The sequence below is a fragment of the Tenrec ecaudatus genome, chromosome 1, assembly GCF_050624435.1.
Source record: "Tenrec ecaudatus isolate mTenEca1 chromosome 1, mTenEca1.hap1, whole genome shotgun sequence".
Classification (NCBI taxonomy): Eukaryota; Metazoa; Chordata; class Mammalia; order Afrosoricida; family Tenrecidae; genus Tenrec; species Tenrec ecaudatus.
Window position 1 is genome coordinate 307,452,329 of NC_134530.1, and position 26,309 is coordinate 307,478,637.

The window sequence follows — 26,309 nt, forward strand, 5'->3', positions numbered from 1 at the left end:
TGTGTTTGTTGAAAATACAAAGACATTTTATTATGTGGATCAGAACAAATGACGATAGCTTTCAGAATGAGAATTCTAGAACAGTTCATTGTTCTCAGGTGGAATTTGTACTAGATAAAGAGACAATTGTGGAAACAAAATAAGGAAATACTGCATGATTTAAAATCAGGAAATTTTCACTATGGGGCTGTATCCTCTTATCATATTTTTTCAATTGTTTGCTGAGCAAATAATCAGAGAAGCTTAATTATGAGAAGAAGAATGTGACATCAGGATCGGAGGAAGGTGTATTAACAACCTTCAATATGCAGAAAACTCAACTTTGGTTGTTGAAAGTGAAGAGATCTTGAAGCACTTGCAGATGAAGATCAAGAATTGCAGCCTTCAGTATGGGTTACAACTCATTGTAAAGAAGACAAAAATATTCACACCTAGACCAATAGGTAGCATCATGATAAATGGAGAAGTGATTGAAATTCTGAAGGATTTTGTCTTATTTGCATTCACAATCAATGCTCTCAGAAGCAGAAGTCAAGAGATCAAAGGACACATAGCACAGGGGAAGACTCCTTTAAAATGTTGAAAAAGGGAGGTTATTTTGAGGACTAATGTATGCTTGACCCAAGCCATGGTGTTTTCAATTGCCTCATATGAATGGAAAAGTTGAACATCAAATAAAGAGGAGCAAAGGAGAGCTTATGCATTTGAATTTGATATTGGAAAGTGTATTGAAAGTATATCATGGACTACTAAAAGTAAAAGAACAAACAAATGTATCTTGGAAGAAGTACAGCCAGAATGTTCCTCAGAGACAACGATGGTTAGACTTGTTCTCCCATATTTTGGACATGCTGTCAGGAACACAAGTCTCTGAAATAGGACATCATGCTTGGTCAAGTAGCAGGTCACCCAAAAAGAGGAAGACCCTCAGATGAATTGACACCGTGGCTGCAAAGATCATAGGAACAATTGTGATGATAACACAGGTGTGGGCAATGTTTTGCTCTTTTGTGCACAAGGGACGCTATGTGTCAGAACTGACTTGTTGACATCTAACAACAACAACAAGTAAAAGGCATTTTATTTTATTTTTCCCCTCCATCAAAATTCCCAACTACATTAGCAACGACGTTTTTGTCAAGAGACAAAATAAGCTCTGGAAACACATGCAAAATAACAAAGAGCAGTAGTCCAAAATAGTTGATGACTGCCTAGCTCTGAACTAGGAAAATAATCTTAGACTCTTGTATAAGTATTACAGAAAAGATCTTTAAATGACTTCTAGATAGATGATAATCTGGTCAACTTCACAACGACATTCCTACTACATTTCCACCAAAACTAAACCAATCTCACTTCCATGGATTCAATGTAAACTACCTTAAATCACAGGATAAAACTGCCCGTTTGTGTTTCTGAGACTGTAACTATTCTTAAGAGTAGCCTACAAAATGATTAAACTGAAAAGAACAGAAAATGCAAAGTGCAAGCGTAGATAAGGAGCAATTAGAACTGACTCTATTGTCGGGATGTCCATTTGGTAGAACTAAATTACCAAATTGATGTTATCTACTAAAATTGGACTTAAGCATTTTTCAAAATAAGCCCCGAGCGTTACAAAATAAATCCCAAGAACAATCTACATAAATTTGTTTACTTGCTAAAGACATGGACAAAGGCATTCAATATGACATTATTTATTAAAAACAGAATTTAGAAATCATCTAAATGCCTATTAACATTATAGTAGAGGATAAATAAATTGTGTCATATTTATACACTGCAAATAAAGTACAGAAATAAAAATTGTATTCCATTGTTACCTATGTCAACATGAACGAATCTCTCAAACTTATGCTGAGAGGAAGACAGAAACAAGAAAAATCATATTGCATGTGTAGTTCATAAACAATCAACATGTTTTTATTTCCCAATTGTGTTCACGTTCTAATAATTCATTAAGCTGCCTTTGGTGGTTTTTTTAAAAAAACTTTTTGTTTATAAAATAATTTATTTTTAATAAAATGAATAGGCTGTCATAAAAATCCAGATTCTTGTATACCAGAAAGGAGAAAACAATCAACTTTAAGTACATATAAGAACAGAAGTTAGATAGCTTTGCAGTTTTGCCTAGCTCTAAGCAATGCTGAAAGACCAGAGAAAGAGAAACACCTGTTTTAGAATGGTCTCTCGAGGCAGTTCATCTTTGGACACTGCAGCACCTGGAATTAATTGCCATACTGGGAGAACTAAGTCTCTGGGACCTCTTAGGATTCTGTGTTCTATGTCCTTTCCCAGCCTCTTATACTTTGCTGATTCTCCACTCAACAAAGAGCTCCTCCATGTAGGACAGAGATACTGACTGGGCGCTGCAAGGTAGGGATAGAGCACACTTATTTCACATGCAAATAAGATGATCAATGTACAAAAGAAGATGGGAATACCTCCTCTGGTAATTTATTCACTTCTTTTGCACCTCAGTCTTAGACCTAAAGCAAAATAATTGGTCATGCATCCAATTCTTAACTTTTAATAGTAAATGGAGATTCTAATGGAATCTGATGTTTATCTGAATGAGGGGCAATAACACGGTACACACATTTTTAAGGTTTGTATCCTGGTGAAATACAATTCCTCTACCAACATAAAAGGAACATACTGCTCTAAATTAGGAACCACTTGGGACTGTGAATTGACCTTACATGCCATTTTCATTTCAGGTGTTATATGTACATACGTCTGGTATAAAAACATGGGAGAAATTCTCCTTTGACGTGGAATAGCATTAAAGAGAATAGAAGAAGGGAATGGGTCTGCTTTATCTTCTTCTGCTGATAGAAGGAAAAGAAAATTGTTTTTAGAGTGCTACAGGAAAATGGATAGGAAGTGATTATGAATAAATAGAAAAAGGTATTGCATTTATGTGTATATGTGTTTGTGGGCATAAATTTATATGTGTTTGCTAAAAAAATTTTAAAGATTTTTGTTAGAATTTTAAAACAGTGATAAACTTATTTCTTCCATAAAAAGTCTTTCTTAGTCACTTTTTACTCTGTTGCTTCCTTTGCTTCATATTCAGGAACCTGGCGGTGTACTGAGTAAAGAGTTCAATGGCTTACATCCATTAAAGGGTCCACAGGAGAAGAGGTATAGTGATTTGCTTTCATAAGAACCAGCGCTTTGGGAAAGTTATGTGGCAGTTGTACGCTTTGTCACAGGGTCACTATAGGTTGGAAAAGTCTCCACGGAAGGCAATTAAAACATTTCCAGTTGAAGGAGCCCCAATTGCTTCATATTACTAATGAGGGTAAGATCCTTCACCTGGCATTTCCTTTAACTTCGTCTCATTTCTACTAATTTTTACGAAATATAATGTTATATGAAAACTTAAACTTAATAGTTGAACATTGATCTATTTTACTTCCATAATTATTATAATAAGTAATTAAGTACAAAACTACTTAACATTTACTTTTGGAGATGCTCAAAATTTTCAAGGCCTTTAAGAATCTCGATTCCTTTAATCCTCTAGAACAGTGGTCCTCAACCTTCCTAATGCCATGACTCTTTAAGACATTTCCTCATGATGTGGTGACCCCAACAATTAAATTATTTTCGTTGCTATTCCATAACTGTAATTTTGCTACTGTTATGAATTGAGCGACCCCTGTGAAGGGGTCATTCAACCCCCAAAAGGGTGGCGGCGACCCACAGGTTGAGAACCGCTGCTCCACAAGGTAACATTTTGTGTGGGCTTGATTGATGAGAGCTGAGCTAGCGCTTTCATTGAACTGAAATCTCACTATTCACTGATATTAATTCACTCCATTCAGATACAGCACCGTCTTCATTCAGCCAGCAAGACCCGAAGGCTGGTGTCCATCCCCAGCACCACAAATCCAGGAGGATTAGAAGCCTTGTTCTGAATGCACTCCATGAATTTCTATCACTAAGAAGGTGATGGCATTGAATGAGTTAATGAAATCTTAGAGATAATATGTGCATGCACAGAAATTCTGCAACATGCTCTTTCAAAGTTATCTACAACTGTTAGTATTATTACTTTTAGCAGCCATATATTTTGCCAATAAAAGGGGGAAAAGGGGAAAATCTCTACAATCCCCAGAAAATGGCTACCATTCATATAATGAAAATCCTTGTAAAAAACATCTAGCTCAGCACTGATGGTTGAAGAGTGAAAACTCTGCCATATCTTATTTGTATACATTAAATATCAATATTGTAGAGTTTCCTAATTTAATTTGAATGACATGCCATAAGTCATGCATTAATTAAATGTGTTCTATGACCCTGGCCAATTCATTTTGCATCTCATCTTTGTGTGTATGTGTAGGTGTAATAAATTTTATGCAAGTTTCTAGCAATTTTTTTAATCACGCAAATGCTTTCCACTCACAATAAGACTTCACATGCCTCTCAGCACAGTTTTCTTAATATGATTTATTTTACCTGATGAAAAACGTATCAAAATGTGTTCCATGGTTCCCTGTGATGTCTCTTAAGGCCTGCAGTTGAGTTACTTTGAATGCTGGTAGTGTGACAAGTGGCCATGCATTTTCCTCTCTTCCTGTCCTGACAAGATTTTCCTCTTTTTGTCTGAGCAGAGTAATGGGGAGGACTAATGGCAGTTTCCATGGAGACTTCATCCTGGTGGGCTTCTCTGAGGAGCCCCAGCTGGAAAAGACACTCTTTGTGGTGGTCTTGTGGTGCTACCTCCTGACACTCATAGGAAACACACTCATTATTTTGGTTTCCTTCATAGACCCCAAACTGAAAATGCCCATGTATTATTTCCTCACCCATCTCTCCTTAGTTGACATCTGCTTTACCACCAGTATTGTCCCCCAGCTGCTGTGGAACCTAAGAGGACCAGACAAGAGCATCAGTCTGGCGGGCTGTGTTGTCCAGCTCTATGTGTCCCTGTCCTCGGGCTCCACCGAGTGTGTTCTCCTAACTGTGATGGCTTTTGACCGCTATGCTGCTGTTTGCAAACCCCTGCACTACTCAGCTGTGATGAAGCCTCAGCTGTGCCAGGCTCTGGCAGGAGTTGCATGGCTGTGTGGAATGGGAAATGCGCTCATCCAGGGCACTGTCACCTTCTTGCTTCCTCGCTGTGGCCACCGGTGGATCCATCATTTCTTCTGTGAGGTGCCCTCTCTGATTAAGCTTGCATGTGTCAACATCCATGCCAATGAGGTCCAGCTCTTTGTTGCTTCCCTGGTCTTGCTTCTCTTGCCCTTAACCCTGATACTGTTGTCCTATGGACACATAGTTCAGGCGGTCATCAGAATTGGGTCAGTCCAGGCATGGAAAAAAGCCCTGGGCACGTGTGGCTCTCACTTGATGGTAGTGTCTCTGTTCTATGGGACCATCACTGCTATCTACATTCAGCCCAATAGTTCTTATGCCCACAATCGTGGGAGGTTCATTTCCCTGTTGTACACAGTCGTGACTCCGACCCTCAATCCCCTCATCTACACACTGAGAAATAAAGATGTGAAAGGAGCACTGAGAAGATTATGTCACAGAGACGACAGTCTATGACAAATAGGATCCATGGTGGCAAATCTTTGGTAAAGAAGCCTGGAAATCTTGTACAATATTTAGCTGAAGTTCCTATAAGGAACAATGGTGACCATTGCTGCCTGTATTATTGTATGTTGCTCATCCTCCAAGCGTTCTACTGCAGGATGCTTTTGGACACTGTTGAAAAATAGTTTTCCAAGTCCTTTACTTCCCTTTCATTTCTGTTATTTATTCCTGTGTCTTCTCTGGTCATCCTTAGTTTCCTGATTTGTTCCTTCCTTTCACCCTTTCTTCCTTTTTTCTTCATCAATATCCCTTCTTTTCCATGTCCACATAAGGAATCTAACAGTTTACCTTGATATTTAAATATATATACATAATAGAGTTATTGACTTATCTTACACATTTAATTATATCTATTCGCATACAATTCTGTTGTTCAACCCATATAGGTGGGGTTATTCAATCATCGATGCCATCTGTCTGCCCCTCTCCACACCCTCTCTTCCCCTCCTCCCTTAAGCTCAGTGAATCATGTCTCCTGTCACTGTCTCTGATAGGTCATCCATCTTGACCTTTATGGACAAGAGATCCTAAGTATACAAATGAACATGCACAAATCTAATGTGGTCATTGAGGTACAACACACAAAATTCTTACTAGTGAGAGAAGGAAATGTTGAAGAGCTGGAGGATAATTATGTGTTTATCAGTGTCATTTTGCACCCTGGTTCTATCATGCATTCCATGCGACCCTTTGAGAGGGATTGTCCAATAATCTTGCAGGTGGATTTTGGGTCTCCATTGCATCCATGCCCCTATAAAGCAAACTGGTTGTGTGTTTTTGAAATTTTGATATCTCTTCACATTGCAAACTCATGATTACTCAGGCTGGTGTGCTTCCTCCATATGGGTTTTATTTCTTCCATGCTAGATGGCCAATTGTTTGACTTCAAGCCTATAAAACCTCAGATGTTATATCTTTTGATAGCTGAGCACCATCAGCTTTCTTCACTACATTTTCTTATGCATCCATTGTGTCTTGATACATTGAAAATTATAATCTTCATATTAATATTTTAACAAATCCTAAAAACTTCCCCCCAAAACTTCCCCTACACCAGAAAGAAACTATTTCTTCAAGGCTAAAGTGATGTAGTTGAGTTATTCAATTGAAACTGAATTTTAGCTCCATTGTTTCCTTTTTGACCTTGTGCAAACTTTTGTTTGTTTGTTTTCTCCTAAAGCTATCTTATGAGAAAAAAATCAATTAGCTCTATTCTTACTTTGATTAATACATTTTAAAGGTCATAAAATGAAATAACATGTTCTAAACACTGACCATAAATATTAATAATACCTTTTTATAATTGTACTAATAGTTACAATATTTACCTTATTTTGAGCAAACATATTCTCATTACTTGAATTGTATCCAATAAAAGCTCTAACCTAATAAGTAGCTCATTCTCTCTTGTCTCATGTCTCTAAATAGAAATAATTGGTTGAAAATGTGGGGAAATAGGTAAACATTATTCTACCTTCCAAATATGTAAGCCCATAACATTATTTTTCTACTTATTTATACAGGAGACCTGGTGTCCCTTTTAAGATATGTGGTCATTTCCATCTCTCTATGTTGGAGGAATGGGAAGAAACTCGTTACCAAGTAGAATGCATTGGATAGATGATTCTAGAAGATCAAAATGATAAACCTTAAAACCTTGTCAGTTGTCTCTCCCATCTTATGCATGTTTGTCCCAATCTGTCTTTCGACCTTCTCTGGTTTTTTGTTAGTTCATATTTGGGTTTATCTCAGATATGTTTTGTCATTGGGGGTCACCCTCTTGAAATTGTGCTACATGTTTCTGTATTTTTCGGTATATGAAACCAAGGATTGATGAACCTATAAGGACAGCTAGGTGAATAAGGCTTTGGGGTGGGGGTGGAAAATATAGGGGTGGTGTAAAAGTGGAGACAATATCATGGAACCCAGGCAGGCAAAAAATGTTTGGAAACTGATTGTGGTAACAATTGTAACTCTTTACAGGAGTAGAAAACCCCATCTTTCTTCTGGTGAGTGGCTACTGGTTTTGAACTGTTGGTCTTGTGGTTAGCAGCCGAATGTGGAACCACTGTGTCATAAGAGGTCTTAACATATATCCCGAATTCTTATCAGTTCCATTGCCAACCCCCTCACATGAGTCTCCCTCATCTTTACCTTTGATTTCATGACTTCTACCCTTCTCTCAAGTGAAACTCACAGCCAGTAAAGAGTTACAGTCTATGAACCTCATGAAGGTCACTTCATGCCTGTCCTATGGGTAACTCTAAATTGGCATCAGCCCCGTGGCAGGAAGTGTTTGTGAACTTATTTACCAGTAGTCTTATATTGGTTGTTCCTATTGGGGCAGCTGCTTTGTTTCCGGGATACTGAATATATCGAACAAGTCCATATGAAATGTCAGCCAGGTAGCCCATGGTAGACAGATTTCAGGGTAACTTCCAGACTAGGGGACTGGGGGAAAGGAACTAGAGATGTCTTCCTGAAAAAAGAAAAGTAGCTTGGAAAACCTCATGAACAGGCACAGCACCCTGACTGATATAGTGCAGGGAAATGACCACCTCCGTTTAGAAAGGACCCCAAATATGCTGTGGTTGCAATAAAGGAATCAAACACAGCCATGATTGTGTGTACTTGAAATTTTCATACTGGCCATGAGAACATTTTCAATTCAAATGATTTATATCTTGATCTCTTTTGATGATATATGCACACAGTCATATCCTCTGTAGGAATTCAAACAAATGCTTCTACATGAACATTCACAACAGCACTATTCACGACTACCAAGAGAAGAAAAATCCAAATTAATTCCTTACAGAAACTGCATAACCACACAGTGTAATGCTATCTAACTATAAGTTGAATGAAGTACCGACGCATGCTACAACATAGATGATCCCTGAAAACAGTAGGATGAATGGAAGATTACCTAGTATATCACTATAAGAGATTATAGTACATAATCATAAAACATTACCTATAATATAATCACTTAGAGGAATATTCAAAATACATAAAGTCATAGAAACCAGAAACAGATGGATAGTTATCAAGGTTTGAGAGAAGGAACAAATGATAATGACTTTTTTGTAATTATTTTTTTGGGGGCTCGTAATATTCATATCACAATCCATCCATCTATCTATGGTGTCAATCACATTTGTACATATGTTGCCATCATCATTCTGAAAACATTTGCTTTCTACTTGAGCCCTTAATATCAGCTCCTCATTTGTGCCCCCTCCTTCCACATGATAATGACTTTTTAATTGGCTCATGATTGTCTTTGGGGATGATTAGATATTTGGAACTGTACAGAGATGGTGGCAGCATAGTATTATGAAATCTTCTAAATGTCACTAAATGCCCCTCGAAAGGTTAAGGTTGTATATTATGTGATGGAAGTTTTAATGAAAAATCATACTTCTTCATGATAAAAGTACTGAAAGGGCTTATTCCATTCTTGTCAGATTTAGTAAGTGTCTATTGATTTGAGTCCCTTTCACACCATCAAAATGCTTAAATAATTAACGACAAAGTTTTATTCAAATGACAAAATAAAACAAGGTTATCTTGAAACATATATTAACTAACAAGGTCTTCAATCCAGAATATTTGAAGATTTCCTATCTATCAATTAGAAAACAATCTTAAAGATTCTTGAAAACATAGTACCCAATCGTGAAGTGACTTAGATACGTAGGATGATCTGTTCATGTTTACAATGAGAGTCCTACTCCATATCATGAGAATGGCTAACAGTAAAAGGACAAAAACACAAGCAGAATATTCATAACAACAGGATTTATAGATGAAAAAATTGGAAAGCAATCACCAATGATCATCAACATTAAAATGCATAATGCGTTGCAACATATTTCTACAATGAAATAAAATACATCAGTCAAATTTGTACGCCATTGAGACTGTACTAATGTGAATGAACCTCACAATAATATATTGAGAGCATGCAATAAGAGGAGAAATAATCTTGCATGATTATTTAGATGTTGTTCATAGATAATCAAAATGAGAGCTGCACGGGGGACAGAAGATGTAATATATGCAAAGGGTGTTAGCGATTCTTCTAGTGTGCTCCATATGGTTCAATTTTTGAGTATGTTAATTTTATCATAATTTCCCTTTTTGTTTATAAACTAATCTTTAAGAAAATGAATCGACACATAAAAATTCGGATTCTTTTATGCTAAAAAGTAAGAAAATAACGATATTAAGCACATGTAGGAAGAGACGTTAGCTTTGTAATTTTGCTTAGCTCTAGACAAGGCTGAATGATCAGACAGGTGGAAACATCTTCTCAGAATGGTCTCATGGGAAAGTTTCTCTTTGGATACTCTGACACCTCAAATTATTTGCCCTACTGGGAGAACTGGGTCCCTGGGATCTCTCTTGGGTTCTGTGTCCTGTGTCCTTTCCCAGTCTCTACTGACTTGCTTGTTTTCAGTGATCACCACTCAGATAACAGCCCCTCACCCTGCACACAGACACTAACCTGTCGCTTCAAGGTAACAGCAGTTTGCACTTCAGGACAGAAACTCCCTTTTCAAACTCAAATAAGATGATCCGTGTATAGAAGACTAGAATCATTTTTCTATTTTAATTTATTAATTTCTTTTGGCAGTCCTGATTCATACCGATGAAAGCATGCTTTCTTATGCTTCTGGTCCTTAGTATTTAAATGTAAATTGAGATTTGGGTTTAAATCAGATGTTAAATGGATGAGGGGTGGTACTATGTGCACATGCTATTTTAAAGTTTGTGTGTTGGTGACAAACAATCCATCTACTCGCTTAAAATGAACACACTCATATAAATAAAGGGCCAACTCAGGACTGTGAATTGAACTTGTATGGCATTTTTGGACGTGAAATATGGGTATGTTATAAAACATGGGGCATATTTTTATTTGACTGGGAGAAGTAAGGTGGCTAGCTGCAAGCAGCCTAAAGACAATAGGGCAGTGACATGGGCCTTACTTTATCTTAGTCCTTTGATTTAAAAAAAAATAAGTACCTTGCTGTGAAATAATAGCTAAAAGGATAGGAAGTTAACATTAATGAATGAAAAAGTTATTACATTTAGGTATGTCTATGCATCATTGTTTATTGCTACATATGCACTTGTTAGAAGTATAAGAAATTAGAGGGGGGGGGAGAAAAAAAATAATTATAAGAAATTGTGAGTGCATTTGTTAGAATTCTTAGTAAATATTATAACTTGCTTCTTGCCTAAGGTCCCCTTCTTAGTCACTTTTTACTGTATTACTCTCCTTAGGCCACTTGGAAAGAGCCCTGTGGGTGTAATAAAGTGTTTAGCTGCTACGTGGCAAGTCAGGGGTTCCAGTCCACTAGTGGCTCTGTGGAAAAAGGAACTGGTGGTGTGCTTTTAGGAGACTCTGGGAGGCACTTCTACAGTGTTCAATAGGGTGGTTGGGGTTGGAAATGACTACATGGAACATTTCTTTATGAGGGAGCTCTGATTATTTCTAATTTCTACTGGATCTCCATAGTCACCACTTGACACTTCCCTTGACTTCATCTCATTTCCACTGATTTCTACTAAGTATATTTTTACATGAAAACTGAAATTTATAAAAGGAGTTAATTGTTGAGATTTCATAATTTTATTTTCATAATTATTTCTGACACAATTATAAAATTTCAGTGTATGAACCTAGGATATAATTTTAAGATTAAGAGATGATTTCTTAAAAATGTAAAGTACCTCTTTGCCCTCCCATGAGGTATAGCTATGGCCTTGGGTTCGATCTTTTGCATTGTGAATATAACATTTACTTTTATATTTTGTTCACATTTTTGAGAGCTTGTTAAGAAACTTGACCCCAAAAGACAAACTTCTGTGTAGGCTGATGAGCATAGAATTAATCTCTTTCATTCAATCCAAGTGCCTTCCTCTCCCTGGTACTCATTCACTTTATTGAGATAGAAAAGCCTTTTCATTCAGATTTCCACCCGGAATGCTGCTTTCCTTTGAGACATCGACGAACAAAGGAGCGCTAGCATACATTCTTCTGAATGTATTCCATGAATTTTTGTCACTAGTAAACTAGTGAAACAAATGAGCTGATGCATTCATAAAGGTAATATGTGAGTGCTCAGGAATTATGTAATGCACATTATAAAATTTAGTGACAACTGTTGATATTATTACTTTTAGTTGCCAAAAATTATGCCAATATTGCAAAGGGGGAAAATCTCTATAACCTCCAGAAGCTAGTTATCATGTTTATAGTAAAATTCATGAAAAATATTTCCATTCCAATAATGATGGTGGAAGAAGGAACATCTTGACACACATTATTCACATAAATTAAATATTCTTATTGTTGAGATTTCAGACCTAATTTTAATGACTTAAGATAAGCAACACATTGATTATATATGTTCTATTACTACACTATTCTCTTTTAAGTTCCTATTTCCTTTTTTGTTTATGAGTATGAATGACACATTTTATCCCAGTTTCAAATTTTACTCTCTCATGAAAATGGGTTGCACTCACAATTCGATATCAGGTGCCTGTCAGTCCAAAGTTTTTTACCTCATTTATTGCACCTGATGAATAATGTACCAAAATGTGTTCCATGGTTCCCTGTGATGTCTCTTAAGACCTGCAGTTCAGTTACTTTAAAAGCTGGTAGTGTGAAAAATGGCCATGCATTTTCCTCTCTTCCTGTCCTGACAAGATTTTCCTCTTTTTGTCTGAGCAGAGTAATGGGGAGGATTAATGGCAGTTTCCATGGAGACTTCATCCTGGTGGGCTTCTCTGAGCAGCCCCAGCTGGAAAAGACACTCTTTGTGGTGGTCTTGTGGTGCTACCTCCTGACACTCATAGGAAACACACTCATTATTTTGGTCTCCTTCATAGACCCCAAACTGAAAATGCCCATGTATTATTTCCTCACCCATCTCTCCATAGTTGACATCTGCATTCCCACCAGTATTGTCCCCCAGCTGCTGTGGAACCTAAGAGGACCAGACAAGAGCATCAGTCTGGCGGGCTGTGTTGTCCAGCTCTATGTGTCCCTGTCCTCGGGCTCCACCGAGTGTGTTCTGCTAACTGTGATGGCTTTTGACCGCTATGCTGCTGTTTGCAAACCCCTGCACTACTCAGCTGTGATGAAGCCTCAGCTGTGCCAGGCTCTGGCAGGAGTTGCATGGCTGTGTGGAATGGGAAATGCGCTCATCCAGGGCACTGTCACCTTCTTGCTTCCTCGCTGTGGCCACCGGTGGATCCATCATTTCTTCTGTGAGGTGCCCTCTCTGATTAAGCTTGCATGTGTCGACATTCATGCCAATGAGGTCCAGCTCTTTGTTGCTTCCCTGGTCTTGCTTCTCTTGCCCTTAACCCTGATACTGTTGTCCTATGGACACATAGTCCGGGCCGTCATCAGAATTGGGTCAGTCCAGGCATGGAAAAAAGCCCTGGGGACGTGTGGCTCTCACTTGATGGTAGTATCTCTGTTTTATGCGACCATCACGGCTGTCTACATTCAGCCCAATAGTTCTTATGCCCATACTCGTGGGAGGTTCATTTCCCTCTTGTACACAGTTGTGACTCCGACCCTCAATCCCCTCATCTACACACTGAGAAATAAAGATGTGAAAGGAGCACTGAGAAGATTATGTCACAGAGACCACAGTGTATGACAAATAGGACCCATGGTGGTAAATCTTTGGAACAATAAAAAAGCCTGAAAACGGTGTGCACTATTTAGTTGAAGTACCTGTAAGGAATAACGGTGACTACTGCTGTTTGTATTATTGCGTTTCACTCATCCTCCAAACGCTCTACTTCAGGATTCTTTCAGACACTCTTGAGCAACATTTCCCTAAGTCCTTTATTTCCCTTTCATTTATATTATTTTTCTTATTTCTTACTTAGTTTATTACCTTGTTCCTTCCTCTCGTCCTTTCTTCCTTTTCTCTTCATCAACATCCCTTCTTTTTCATGTCTACATAAGAATTATAACTACCAGTCTTCTGGATGCTTTTAAATTATAACCCTCATACCAATATTCTAACAATTCCTGAACATTTCCCTTAGAGCTGCCCATATACAACAAGGAAACTCTTTCTTTGGGGTAAAGAGTTCAAGTGGAGGTATGCAACTGAAATCGTGCCTTTTAGCTCCACAATTTCCTTGTTTGACCTTGAGCACGCTTTTGTTTGTCCTTCTTTTTCCCTGAAGTTATCTTATGAGAAAAGATGAAAGAACTCTATTCTTACCTTGATTAATAGATTTAAATGGTAATATTATAAGAAAACGCATCTAAAATGTTCATAACAGTAATTAGTATATTTTATTTGTCATATTTATACTTGCACTATTTACCTTATTTTGATCTATTATATTCTCATTACTTTAATTGTATCTAACAAAACCTCTAACCTGGTTAGTTATTCCCTCTTATCTCATATTTCTAAGTGGAAGTAATTCAGGGAAAATAAGTTAAACTTTATTGTGCGTTCATAATTTGTAAAGCAATATAATTTATTTTTTCTACTCAAATATAAAGGTGTCCTGAGCTCCTTATAGTAAATGCAGCACAGTTTCATGCAATGGTGGTAACAAAGCTGAGGGTGTTTTTCCAGAAGGACATGTGGTAGTAAAGAGTGATACTTGACATGGAGAATCTAAGAGTCTACAACATGCCATTTCAATCTGTTTGGGAGCTACATAATCCTAGGCATATTTTGAAAATTCATTTGAGAATCAGTTTCTTCATGTCTAAAATGAGGACCCTCTCAATGTTTTATTATGGGCATTGTACAAGATAGTTAAAAGGCATGAAGATAGAACCCAATAAATGTCTGTTATATTAATATATCTGCTGAATTTTTTGTTTATAACTATGATCTAAGAGCTCTGGAGATACAGTGGGTAAGAGCTCAGATGCACAATGAAAGAGGCATGTTTTGAACCCACCACTGTATCTTAGAAATATATGACATTCTGCTATCCAAAGACATACAGCCTGGGAAACTGTACAGAGCCGTTCGACTCTGTCCTGTAGGTTTCCTATGATTGGAAACAACCTAGGTAGCATTTTTTATTTTAGCATGAGTGCCCTTAGTAATAAGTCTACCCCATGCAGAGATGCCTTGAAATAATGTCCTATCTGCTTCCTAAGGCAACAGCCTTGAAAACCTCTGGTGAACACGTGTCCTCTGCATACATCGGGTCACAATATGTCAGAATCTACTCTATAGCAACTGTCCCCACTCCCACCCCCAAGTTCAGGTGGAAGAAGGACCTGATTATCTACTTCCAGCAAGCAACTAATGAAAACTCCATGGATCACAATATTCTGATGCTACAAAGATGAGAGGGCATGTGCAGAACAATATGTAGAAAAGATGAAGCCATTGAAAAAGAAAGCATATTAGTGGCCGTTGGGGTTATGAGAGGAGAAAGTGATTATGATTACCTAATGACTGTTCTTTGGTTCTTTAGATATTTAGGATGTTTTGGAGGGTGGAGGAGATAGTCAAAATGATTTGAAAATGGATAATTGTGGTACTTTCAAAGATTGAGGGTATACTAAATGCCACTGTCTTGTATACTTCAGACTGATTAATATTATGAATGTTTCTGTTGTATGAATTTTAATAAGACAATATTGTGGTCTGAAGGTCTCATTTGAGGAAAGTTTTAAATTACAGATGCTATTTCCTCATCACAACAATATTTGGAAAAATAATTTCTTCTAAAGTTATATTTTGTAAGGTGCTTTGTGTTCTCCCCACCCCATTTTTCTATATATTCAAGTATACTTTTGAAAGTTTCCAATCAAATGCTAAAATCAAATGAGTAACTTAAGCACATATAAATAATAGGTAGTCAACTAAATCCTCATATACGTACTCACAGCAGCACTGTTCATAATCAATAGGTGTAAGATATATATATATATATAAATGAGTAAAAAAAGACTATACACACACAGGGGTTTCACACAAGGGCTCTAACTGGCCCATGCTGTTGTTAGGTACCATTGAGTCAGTTCTGACTCATAGTGATCCTGGGTAGCACAGAAGAAAACTCCACAGACTCCTGCTCCCTTCTAAATTGTTTAAGCCCATTCATGTTCTAAACATGCCTCTTTCATTGTGCATCCTGCTCCATTCATGTTTGAGCCCATTCCTGCAGTTCCTTGATCAATTCACCTTCTTCAGGGCCTTCCCCCTTTCCATTGCCTTTGTATGTTACTAAGCATGATGTCCCTTTACAGGATCTGCTATCTCCTGATGACATACATGAAGTACATGAGATGAAGTATCACCATCTTTGCCTTTAATAGGATTTCTGGCTACATGTCTTCAAGACAGAATATTTTTGCTTTTTGGCATTCCTGCAAACCTTCGATGATCTTTTTCTAGCACCATAATTCAAATGCATTGCTTCTTCTTAGGACGTATTTAGGGTCCAACTTTTACACGCATATGAGGCTTTGAAAAAAACATGGCTTGGTCAAGCACCGTTAGTCCTCATAGTAAGATCCGTGCAAGAAAGAATCTTTCACACCTTCAATCTTTTCCCCATTTATCATTTCAAGAATAGAGTTCATGCACTGAACACTAATGTCAGAGACTCAATGAACTGTGGGATGACATCAAGAACATTATACATAACTAAAATGATGGTCATTTAAGTACATAATGAAAAAACGGTGAAAGCAGATGTCAGAAGAGAAGCGCTCTATGAATATGATCAATTTTAGCATTTATTAAGGAATGAAAATTTAATCTTACACCATTTATCTTCTACATACTATGAGAATTGCTAAAGTGTAAAGAATAGAAAACCAAGTTTTACTATTGATATATAGCAATGGGATTTCTCATACTATTTGTGAGAGTATAAGTTTGTACAAGCACTTTGCAGAATAATTGATGGCAAATGCGCTAAGTATAAAATGTGAAGTTCAAAGTCATCAGGCACAAGTTGGGAAAGAAATGAGGCTGTCTTCTCCCTTAAAGACTTACAGTTTCAGAGACTCTATAGAAGAGAAGTAGGAACAGGAATGCCCTAGATGGTGGTGGGTTTATGAATCAGAGTGAATTCAATGACAGAGGTTTTTTTTTAATATTTGTTGTCATTAGATGTGTTCACTTTGCTTCTGACCCATAGCCATCCTGTCTCCAATAGAGGTCAATATTGCCCAACCTTGTACCACTTCCTCCTTTTCACTGCTCTTCTGTTTTTTTACCAAATATGCTATCATTTCCCTCATGGCATATCCAAATATTGTGAAACAAATCTAGGCATATTTGATTCTAAGGAGTCTTCTGACTACATTTCCAAGACAAATTTGAGTTTTCTTCTGGGAGTCCATAATACTTTCAACATTCTTCCCCAGCACCATAATTTAAATGCATCCACTCTTTGATCTTCTTTATTCGATACACAACTTTCAAAGGCATATGAGGCGATTAAAAATACCATGGCTTGCGTCAGGCACACATTAGTCCTCAAAGTGACATTCTTGCTCTTCAACACGTTAAAGAGATCTTGCATAGCACATTAGTTCAATGCAGTAAGTGTCTTCATTTCTTGACTGTCACTTCCATGAGAATCAAAACAAGGTGAAAAATCCTTGAAAACTTCATGCATCCATCCATTCATCATGAAGTTGTCTATTGGTCAAGATATGCAGATTTCTGGTTTGTTTTAATTTAGTTGCAATCCATATTAAAAGCTGAAATCCTTGATCTTTAGTAGCAAGCATGTTGAAAACACCTTACAATTAGCAATGGAGGTATGACATCTGCGTAATGAAGATTGTTCATGAGCCTTCCTCCCATTCTAATGCTATTTCCTTTATATTACCCACTTTCCTGTGTTACCTGATACACATTGACTATGTGTGGTTAAATCATACAATCCTGACACACAACATTCCAGATCTTAAATCACTCAGGATTCTCTTGTTTTGTTCACACAACTGCCTCTTGATGCATGTACAGGTTCAACATAAGTGCAATGAAATGTTCTGGAATTCCCATTCTTTTGGAGGCTATCCATAGTTTATTATGATTCACACAGTCAAATGCCTTTGTTATTGTTTTGTTTAAATACTTTTATTGGAGGCTCCTACATTTCTTATCACAATCCATACACAATCCCAGTGTGTCAAGCAAATTTGCCCATATGCCACCATCATAATTTCCAAAGCATTCTTTTCCCACTCAATAGTCAAATGTCTTTGTATAGCCAATAAAATCAAGTAAACATCTTTCTGATTTTCTCTGTTTTGAGACAAGATCCATCTGACATCAACAATTGTCAGGGAAGCCAGCGCCTAGCAAAACATCACGGGTCTGGTAGGCACAAGTGCACAGTGCTAATAAGTAAAGATTATAGTGAAGTCATAGAAAATATGAGAGATAGAAGAGAGATTGAAGTAATGGAGTAGACACATTTCGTGGCCAATGTCACCTCAGCTTCACTTGGGGGTCCACATGGAGAGAAAAAGATGTATTGCTAACCAAGGCTTATCTAATCTCTGGGGATGCGCAAGCCCCCTAATTACAGGTGAAGACATATGTAACAGGAAAGGGTTGTTCTATAGGCAATACAGTAAGAGGAGGGGAACAATCTTGGGGTATGTACACAATAGGAAGGGGTGGTATTGGGGTACACATGGACAAGATGGAAGGAACCTAGATTCAGGGAGGCAGCTTAATTTTGGATGCTACTGAGCCTGTTTGAACTGTTCCCTGGCTCATTATTGAAAACCATTTTCAGTAGAGTGTGAACCTCCCCTTCATTGGCCAGACTGTTGGCCACAAGCCTTTAGGGAGAAGTAGCCCTTTGTCCTTAACAGCAAGCAATGAATGCCTCTTGTGGTGGGATAGACAGTAGTCTGGCAACTGAATGCCTTCTGGGAGGATGTCTCACCATTCTGCACTGCAAATAACCTCTAATATTTGGAATACCTTTTGGGGGAAACAGAGCAGCGGAAAAGTCTCTTTATAATGCCACAAACAATGATATTGCTTGTGCCATGTCACCTTTTGAATCTGCCCTGAATTTCTGGAAGCTGCCTCTGACTGTACTGCTACAATCTGTTGATTGGTCTTTAGAAAAATTTTACCTGCATGTGATATTAATGATATATTTTATAATATGAACTAAAATTTGGCCCAACCTTCTTTGAAATAGCTACAAATGTGAATCTCTTTGGTTGGTTGGAACAGCCACATGGACCTATCCAGACCTCTGCAGTCAGAGAAGCCATGTAGAGAACCCTGCCAGCATTGAGATGCTTCCAACCCCACTGGATCCAAAGACTTTTCACCCACTGGCCTGTGATTGTCCTGCACTCAGTATCATTGCATGTGTTTTGTGAGTCTGAAGAGGACTTTATAGATTGGTAGTGGACATATGGGCAAACATCGGACTTACCGGCTTGGACTGGACTGGGTTGAGATGCTTTCTTAATGTACAATTACCCTTTATATAGAATTCTTTCTTATGCACGTATGAGTTTCTATGGACTTGCTTTTCTAGTCCACTTGGACTGACACAGTGATCATTGATCCTTGCATGACTGAAGTTTCTTTTCCTATAATTGATCTATTCAACCATTATTATCACTTACCTAGAACTTGTATATGCATCAGTTTTTAACCTGAAGCATAAAAATAGGAAGAAGAATTAGCGTTGAAAAAAATGTTTTTCTCTTCTACTGAGATGTGAAGAAACATTATATTCTGAATTCCTCACATTAAGTGACAATTGATAGTATGTTAATAAGAGAAAATGAATGAATGAAAGCAAGTGTGTAAAGAACGGAAGGGCCAAATCATAAACCAATACATGAATAGGTTATTTATTATCCACTCTATCAGTAATAATTTAAGTATTTTAAGTTTATCACTGTGAAGAAAACAAAATTAGGGAGTACCAGCACTACCTAAAATTAATAAGTATAACAACTAATAAATATCTATAAGATCCATTGTACAAATATATAATAGAATATTAATCTTCAGTAAAGGGGAAATGGAATGCTGGTTTATGCTCTATAACATTAATAAACCTTCAGCACTATACTGAATGAAATATATCCATCACACAAGGGAAAATAGTATGTGCTCCCACTTATGTGAAATATTTAGACCAGGCAAATGAGTCAAGACCAAAGTGGTTTACTGGTTACCAGGAGTGGTGAAAGGAAGGAGAAATGGGACCCATTATCTACGAGACATTTCATTCCTATAGAATGATGGACAATTTGGAAAATGAAAGATGGTGATGGGTTAGCAACATGATAAGCATAGTCACTCTCATCAACTTGTACATGAGAAGTGTTAAATGTGTTCGGTTTGATAGAGATAGTGCGTGCACTTGGAGTTCATTCCACTATGTCAGACTGTTAAGTGAATTATCTAGTAAAAGGTTCTGAAAGGATTACATAACAGTATGCGACTAAAAAGGCCTGATTTGTAGCAGACAGGGGACTGGTTTTGCCACCACGACAATGCACTTGCTCACAGTGCTCTCTCAGTGCACCAGTTTTGGGCAATAAGCAGCATGCCTCTCTTGCCCCATACACCTTACTCATTTGACCTCAATCTGTGCAACTTCCTTTTGTTTCCCTGATTGAAGATGGACATGAAAGAACAACAATTTGATGACATAGAAGATGTGAACAAAAAATGAGGGAAGTGCTCTCCTCTATCCAAAAAGAGGAATTTTTAAAATGTTTCCAACAGTGGAATAACAGATTTGACAAGTATATTAAATGTATTAGAGAGTACTTTGAAGGTGATAAGGCTGTTTTGTAAAAAAAAAAAATTACTACACACCTTTGAAAAAAAATTCTGGCTTTTTTGTGTACCTTCCTCATATATTTTTTGCCAAACCTTCTATCACCAGAAACAAACACAGAATACTTCCTAAAGAATAAGTGCCCTTTCTTCCTATTTTTCTTTCTCTGGTATCTACTGTTAAACATTTATCTCTGTAAATTTGCATATTCTAAAATATTTCATATACGTGGGACCATACAGTATTGGTCTTTTGTGATCAGTTTACTCCTTATTGGTCTGAATTAAATACCAGGCCTTCTGCCACTGTGGAATCACTATTCCTCGTTTGTAATGCTTCAACCCAGATTCTCACTTGGCTAATTGCTTCCCCCTTTCAAAATTCTTAAAATTCACCTTCTCAAGAAGCCTCCTCATGACCACCCTCTTTAATCCTGACATCCATCCACGTCCCCACCAGCTAGGCCTCACCCTTTCCATCTGCTTCTTTCACCCAAAGCACATGCCATTCTCTTATTTAGCACACAATACTATTTATTAGATTTGCTAAGTTCCATCTGTCTATATCCCTTAGATTTTTAACTTCTCAGGTGCAAGGATATTTGTCATAAACCCTGGCATACTATGAGCTGAATGTTGCAAATTGAATTAATTTAGCAATATTCAGGAGACGGTCAGGTAAGCATTTAAAAGAGCTGAAAGTACTTATCTTCGGAGAATGCGGAATGGAGAAGAGGAAGTGGAATACTAATTTAAAATCAATAAATAATCCATGTGCTGGAATCTGAGTTTAGATTATGTATACATACTCCTTTGAAAAAATAAATTTCCATTTTGAAACGTAAAGATGTTCATATTTAAGTTTTTGATGAAATTGAAATGTTAGTTTATTTATTTTTGGAAGTTTGGCTTATTTTCTCATAAAGGCAGGGAGCCTAACTAGAAGTGCTCAGTAATGCTGTCTCTTTGTCATTGTGTTTGTTATAAAAGCAAAATATGTAAAAAGTACCGCAGAAGTAGTAACATAATAAAGGATATCCATATGAGAAACAAATCCCTCTTCCACTGCTTGCCTCATCTCCCTATTTTTCACCCTAGTACAATGAAGAATATTAAATGTTTGTGTATTGTTCTCAATACAGTCTGCGAACATGTATATTGAGTTATACATGTCAGTGATTGGTGAATAGGGTGACAAAGGTCTAGAAGAATCATGTGTTAAGAATTAATCCAGTGTCATGGAGTTTACTCCAATCCATCCTGTCCCCGTGTGTGTCAAAGTAAACCTGATCCACAGAGTTTTCAATGGCTGATATTTGGGAAGTGGATCACCAGGTCTTTCGTCCTCAAATCTTATGGTTATTATGTAATATTTTAAACCACTTGCATCACTCAGAAATACCCGTCTTCTCTACACTTTCCTGTAAATAGCTCTTCCCCCTTAAGTATAAATATCTTGGAGGTCACTCCAATTCTGTCACTACAGATTTACTTCATGGTTTTTATTGACTCCATAATATTACATTGTTAAAATGTCCTTAACAATATTGGGACTGGTGTTCATTTTCAATGCTTCTCATCTTTTGGTAAGATAGACAAGCTGCAATGCAGGTCCTTGTGCATCTGTCTTTTCACACATATGTCGTAAGATCTCTGAGGCATACGTCCATCAGTGGAATTGTGCCAAAAGACGCATTCGAGTTTACATGCTTTCCTATATACTCACTGTTATTGAGTCAATGATTCACCGCGACCCCGTGGGACAGAGTAAAACTGACTATCTCTATGAGTTTCCAGAAGCATAACTCTTGAGAGGAGTGGAAAGCATCATATTTTACCTGAATAGCAGCTGATGGTTTCAAACTGCTGACCTTCCAGTTAGCCACCCAATCCCATGCCCTGCACAAAGCATGCAATACTATTTTTACAATTTGATGTTCAAGCACCAAGTCTCCACTGCTCCTGGCTGGAGAATGCTGGGCTCCCATATGTGTCTTTGTCCCCAAACACCAAACCCAAGGAGTTCAGAGCCTGGTAGACTCTCTCTTTGAGAGCTAAGTCTCTGTAAGTCAGTTTTACTGATGTTACATTATGCTCAGTTGCTCTCTGCAAAGAGGCCAGAGTCAAGTGGTTTGATGGCATGAAGGAAAATGCAATCATTTGGTTTTTGCTAATTTGAAGCATAACACTGGAATGCAACTGGATTTAATTCTCACTTCTTGCATTCGTAAGGATAAACCTTTTAAAACCATATGTGTGCAAGACATGTAGAAACCAGTGTCTTGCTCCTATGTTGTTTCCTTCAGAGCAGTGGTTCTCAACCTGGGGTCATGACCCCTTTAGGGGGGGTCGAATGACCCTTTCACAGGGGTCACATGCTTCATAAGAGTAGCAAAATCACAGTGATGAAGTAGCAATGGAAACGAATTTATGGTTGGGGATCACCACAACATGAGGAACTGCATTAAAGGGTCACAGCATTAGGCAGGTTGAGAGCCTCTGCTTTAGAGTAATGGGTCGCTGCTAGGGTTGGGGTTGAACAGCTGACTTTATTGTTAGTACTTGAGCCCTTATCCCACACTTATCCAGCACACTCAGGACTCCAGTGGCCATAAGACATCTCACAGGCCCCTAATTCAAACAGAGGCTATTAGTATAAAATAGATTCATATTCTATGTCTTGTACTATTAATTCCTGTTGTATAACAAACATAATTATCATGGAAGAATAAACAACACGAGGGAATAGAGTACTGGAGGTAGACAATCTTTCCACAATTAACAAACATTATCTTTTTCAAAAATAGTACGCACATATAAAGGAGACGTTCACCTATTTTATAATGTTTAATATGCAAATTATCTTGGCAACAAGAGAATTAATTCCGTTTCTCCTGAGCTCATTCACCTAACTTGCATGTCCGAAGTTTGCATTTTGTGAGGAGCATGTTCATGATAACTTATGAGGATGTCCTGTCCTTCTAGTTCTCTTCTTCTGGACACATTGGCAGCAAGAGGTGCCAATTATTCTGAATCTCAGAGGCTTAAATACAGGATGAGGCCAAAACTGTAATGAACTGAAAACTCATGGAAAAATTCCCATGGGTATATTGCTTGTATGGATGGCCATTAATTGGGGTTGGTTTCTTGTGTTTGACCCTTCAGTAGACTAGAGAGAGCTTCTTTGAGTCTGTCCATGACGGAGAAGAAACCCACCTGGCCTGGCCAGCCAGTGTCTGGATATTATATCCAAGCTACAGCCCATTCGTCCATCACTTCCCATCTCTGAACTGATTATCCAACACACTGATGGTTGAAAACCCACATCACGTAAATGCAAAGAGCTGTGGGGAAAGAGAAATAGCCAAAAATAAAGGTAATCTTGTCATTTCTTCATAGGCTGGGTGAAAGGAAATTCAAGGGCATAATTATAAAGTAATAATAAGTTTCAAAGGTGTGTTCCAGAAGCTGTGTGTGTGTGTGTGTGTGTGTGTGTAAGGGAAGACTAAAAGGATTCTGAAGAGTTCTGGCATCTAAGATAAAAAATATTTCATTGTTTATTTCTTTGCTATTTTTACTTCACAATTTTGAGCAACTGGCAACAAATATCTCTTTACAGTGTTTAAAGTAAATATGTCACTTTGAGTTTTAAGATGCTACTGATGCAGGCCATGCTATTTTCAAAAGCCTCATATACATACAAAGTGGGACAATGAACAACAAAGACTAAAAAAGAAACTCCTTGCATTTGAATGATGGTATTTGCTGAAAATGTGGAAAGTATCATTGATTGTTTAAATAACAAACAAATCTATCTTGGAAGAAATCCATCCAGAGTCTTTCTCAATGATGAGCCTTTCATCTCAAGTACTTTGGACATGGAATCAGAAGGGGCCAGTCCTAGACAAGGACATGGTGTTTGGTAAAGCAAAATGAAGGACCCTCTAAAAGAGAGAGATTGACACAGTGGATCCAACAAGCAGATCAGACAGAAGAGGGCACGGGATGTACCATGCTTTGCTTCATTATATGCAGCATTGATATCTGTCAGAAAAATAAAATGTGCTAGCGCTTAACAAGGATATCAACTCCATTACAATTTGGAGAGCCACTGACATTTTTGACCTAGGATGAGCATAATTAATTTGAAATAAGGAAGGACTTTTTATTCAAACATGTTAGGGTATTTTGAAAATGTGAGCACAAGTACAAGTTGGGAGAAAAGTGTAATAGTTAGTGACTATGAAATATTGAACAACTCTTTCTGTATCTGCTTTGTTTGGGATATGTATATTTAATTGATAGCTGTGAGTGATAACATTGAAGTACAATTGGTTCTGTTTCACTACTTGAGTGACAGATACATAATTATACATCAAAGAAAAGGGTTATATGCTGAGTACCAAGAACATCGTTGCTCTGTAAACAAAATGAAGAGATTACAGTTGGGGTATTGGTGGTTAATGAACTCAATTTTTGGGTTTAGGAATTTAAAGGTTTGAACTGCTTCTCACTGGCACTCTCCTTCCCACAATCTCTAATGAATTAGATGACCCTAACACTAAAAGTATAGGTCCAGCTCACCAGGTCCACTAATCTCATTACATAAGAATCTCTGTGTATAGAGACTATAAGGAAGGACCAACTAGGAGAATCATAAAAAGGGATAATCAGAGGATCCTGTGACTGATTTCTTAGTAGGCAAATCATGTTTACTATCACTCAGTGAATATTTATTTTCTATGTATTACTCTTTTCTCTTATACTCGTAGATGCCCCAAATAAGGAAAATGTAACATTGTGTGGACCTCATAAATAAATTAAATCATCATGAATAATAGCTGGTTATGGAATTATTATCATGTGGCAAGACCCGAACTTCATATGGAGTTTACATTACATCACTTACTCTACACATTATTTCTCTAAACTAGTTATAATTATGTTCACCTTAAAGATGAGGAAATTTCCCCCAAAGAAATTAAATGACTTCTCCAAAGTCACAGAGCTAGCATATGGAATTACTTTATTTATAATAAGGAAGAAAATGCCTTTAGAAGCATAAGGGAATATATAAGGTAAATTTATCATAGGATGACAATTTTTTAGCTAGGAATTTAAAGGAAAAAGCAGTCATTGATTTAAACTTCAGATATTATGTCAGACTCACAGTGTGTGATTGCATGGGGGAAGAGGAAGATTGAGGCACCTCAGTGGAAAACAGTGTAACTAACAGGAATAAATAAGGAAAATGGGGGGAAGTATTTATGTATATATGTGATATTGATTATCCTAAGGAATTATAAGGTACGTAGTCCCAAATTTTCGGGAGCCAAATATTTCAAACTCTTTCTGGTCATTTATCTCATGGTGAAATCCCATGAAGTTTACCAAGATATTTTTTAAATGACATTTTCATCGCGAGCAAGTTCTGAGTATGTTTTTCCATACACATATATGTGATTTTATCTTGTTTGTGTGTGTGTGTGTGTGTGTGTGTGTGGTTCTCTTTTCCAATTCTCATGAAAATGACAGTGTTGAAGCTTGGAAGGGGTCAAAGGAGCCCTGGCATCCCGTCCTTCCATGGTACTGCTTTGCTGAAGTGCTCCAGTTCAATGAGGCTTTGGTTGGGGGTCACTGTGAAGAACATGAAGATGCCAAGATGGCTTGGCGCTGTCCTCGGCTGCTGATGTACCAGCTGTCTTCATAAAATTGCCTGCTGGCCTTTGTTTCAAGAAGCACTGCTTTCTCCTAATCTATGTAAGTCTTCATTCACTTGTGACCATTAAGCATTCATGACATGTTGAACTTATGGTAGTACTAATGAAACTCTTGAGAAGAGAACACATCAAAATCTCAAAGGAGTAAGTACTCAAG

The 26,309-nt window shown here is 37.5% G+C and overlaps 2 protein-coding genes across 2 annotated transcripts; both read left to right on the plus strand.

Moving 5' to 3' along the window:
• Nucleotides 1-4,623: 4,623 nt before the first annotated feature.
• On the plus strand, nt 4,624-5,565 carry LOC142437547 (olfactory receptor 2G3-like). Its single transcript, XM_075540661.1, has one exon. The coding sequence runs from the start codon at nt 4,630-4,632 to the stop codon at nt 5,563-5,565; it is 936 nt and encodes a 311-aa protein (XP_075396776.1). The 5' UTR covers nt 4,624-4,629.
• A 6,797-nt stretch (nt 5,566-12,362) lies between these two features.
• On the plus strand, nt 12,363-13,304 carry LOC142437548 (olfactory receptor 2G3-like). The gene has a single exon (XM_075540662.1). The coding sequence runs from the start codon at nt 12,369-12,371 to the stop codon at nt 13,302-13,304; it is 936 nt and encodes a 311-aa protein (XP_075396777.1). The 5' UTR covers nt 12,363-12,368.
• The last annotated feature ends 13,005 nt before the right edge of the window (nt 13,305-26,309 follow it).

Coding starts and splice junctions, on each gene's coding strand:
- LOC142437547 (XM_075540661.1), top strand. CDS start 4,630: ATGGGGAGGACTAATGGCAGTTTCCATGGAGACTTCATCCTGGTGGGC.
- LOC142437548 (XM_075540662.1), top strand. CDS start 12,369: ATGGGGAGGATTAATGGCAGTTTCCATGGAGACTTCATCCTGGTGGGC.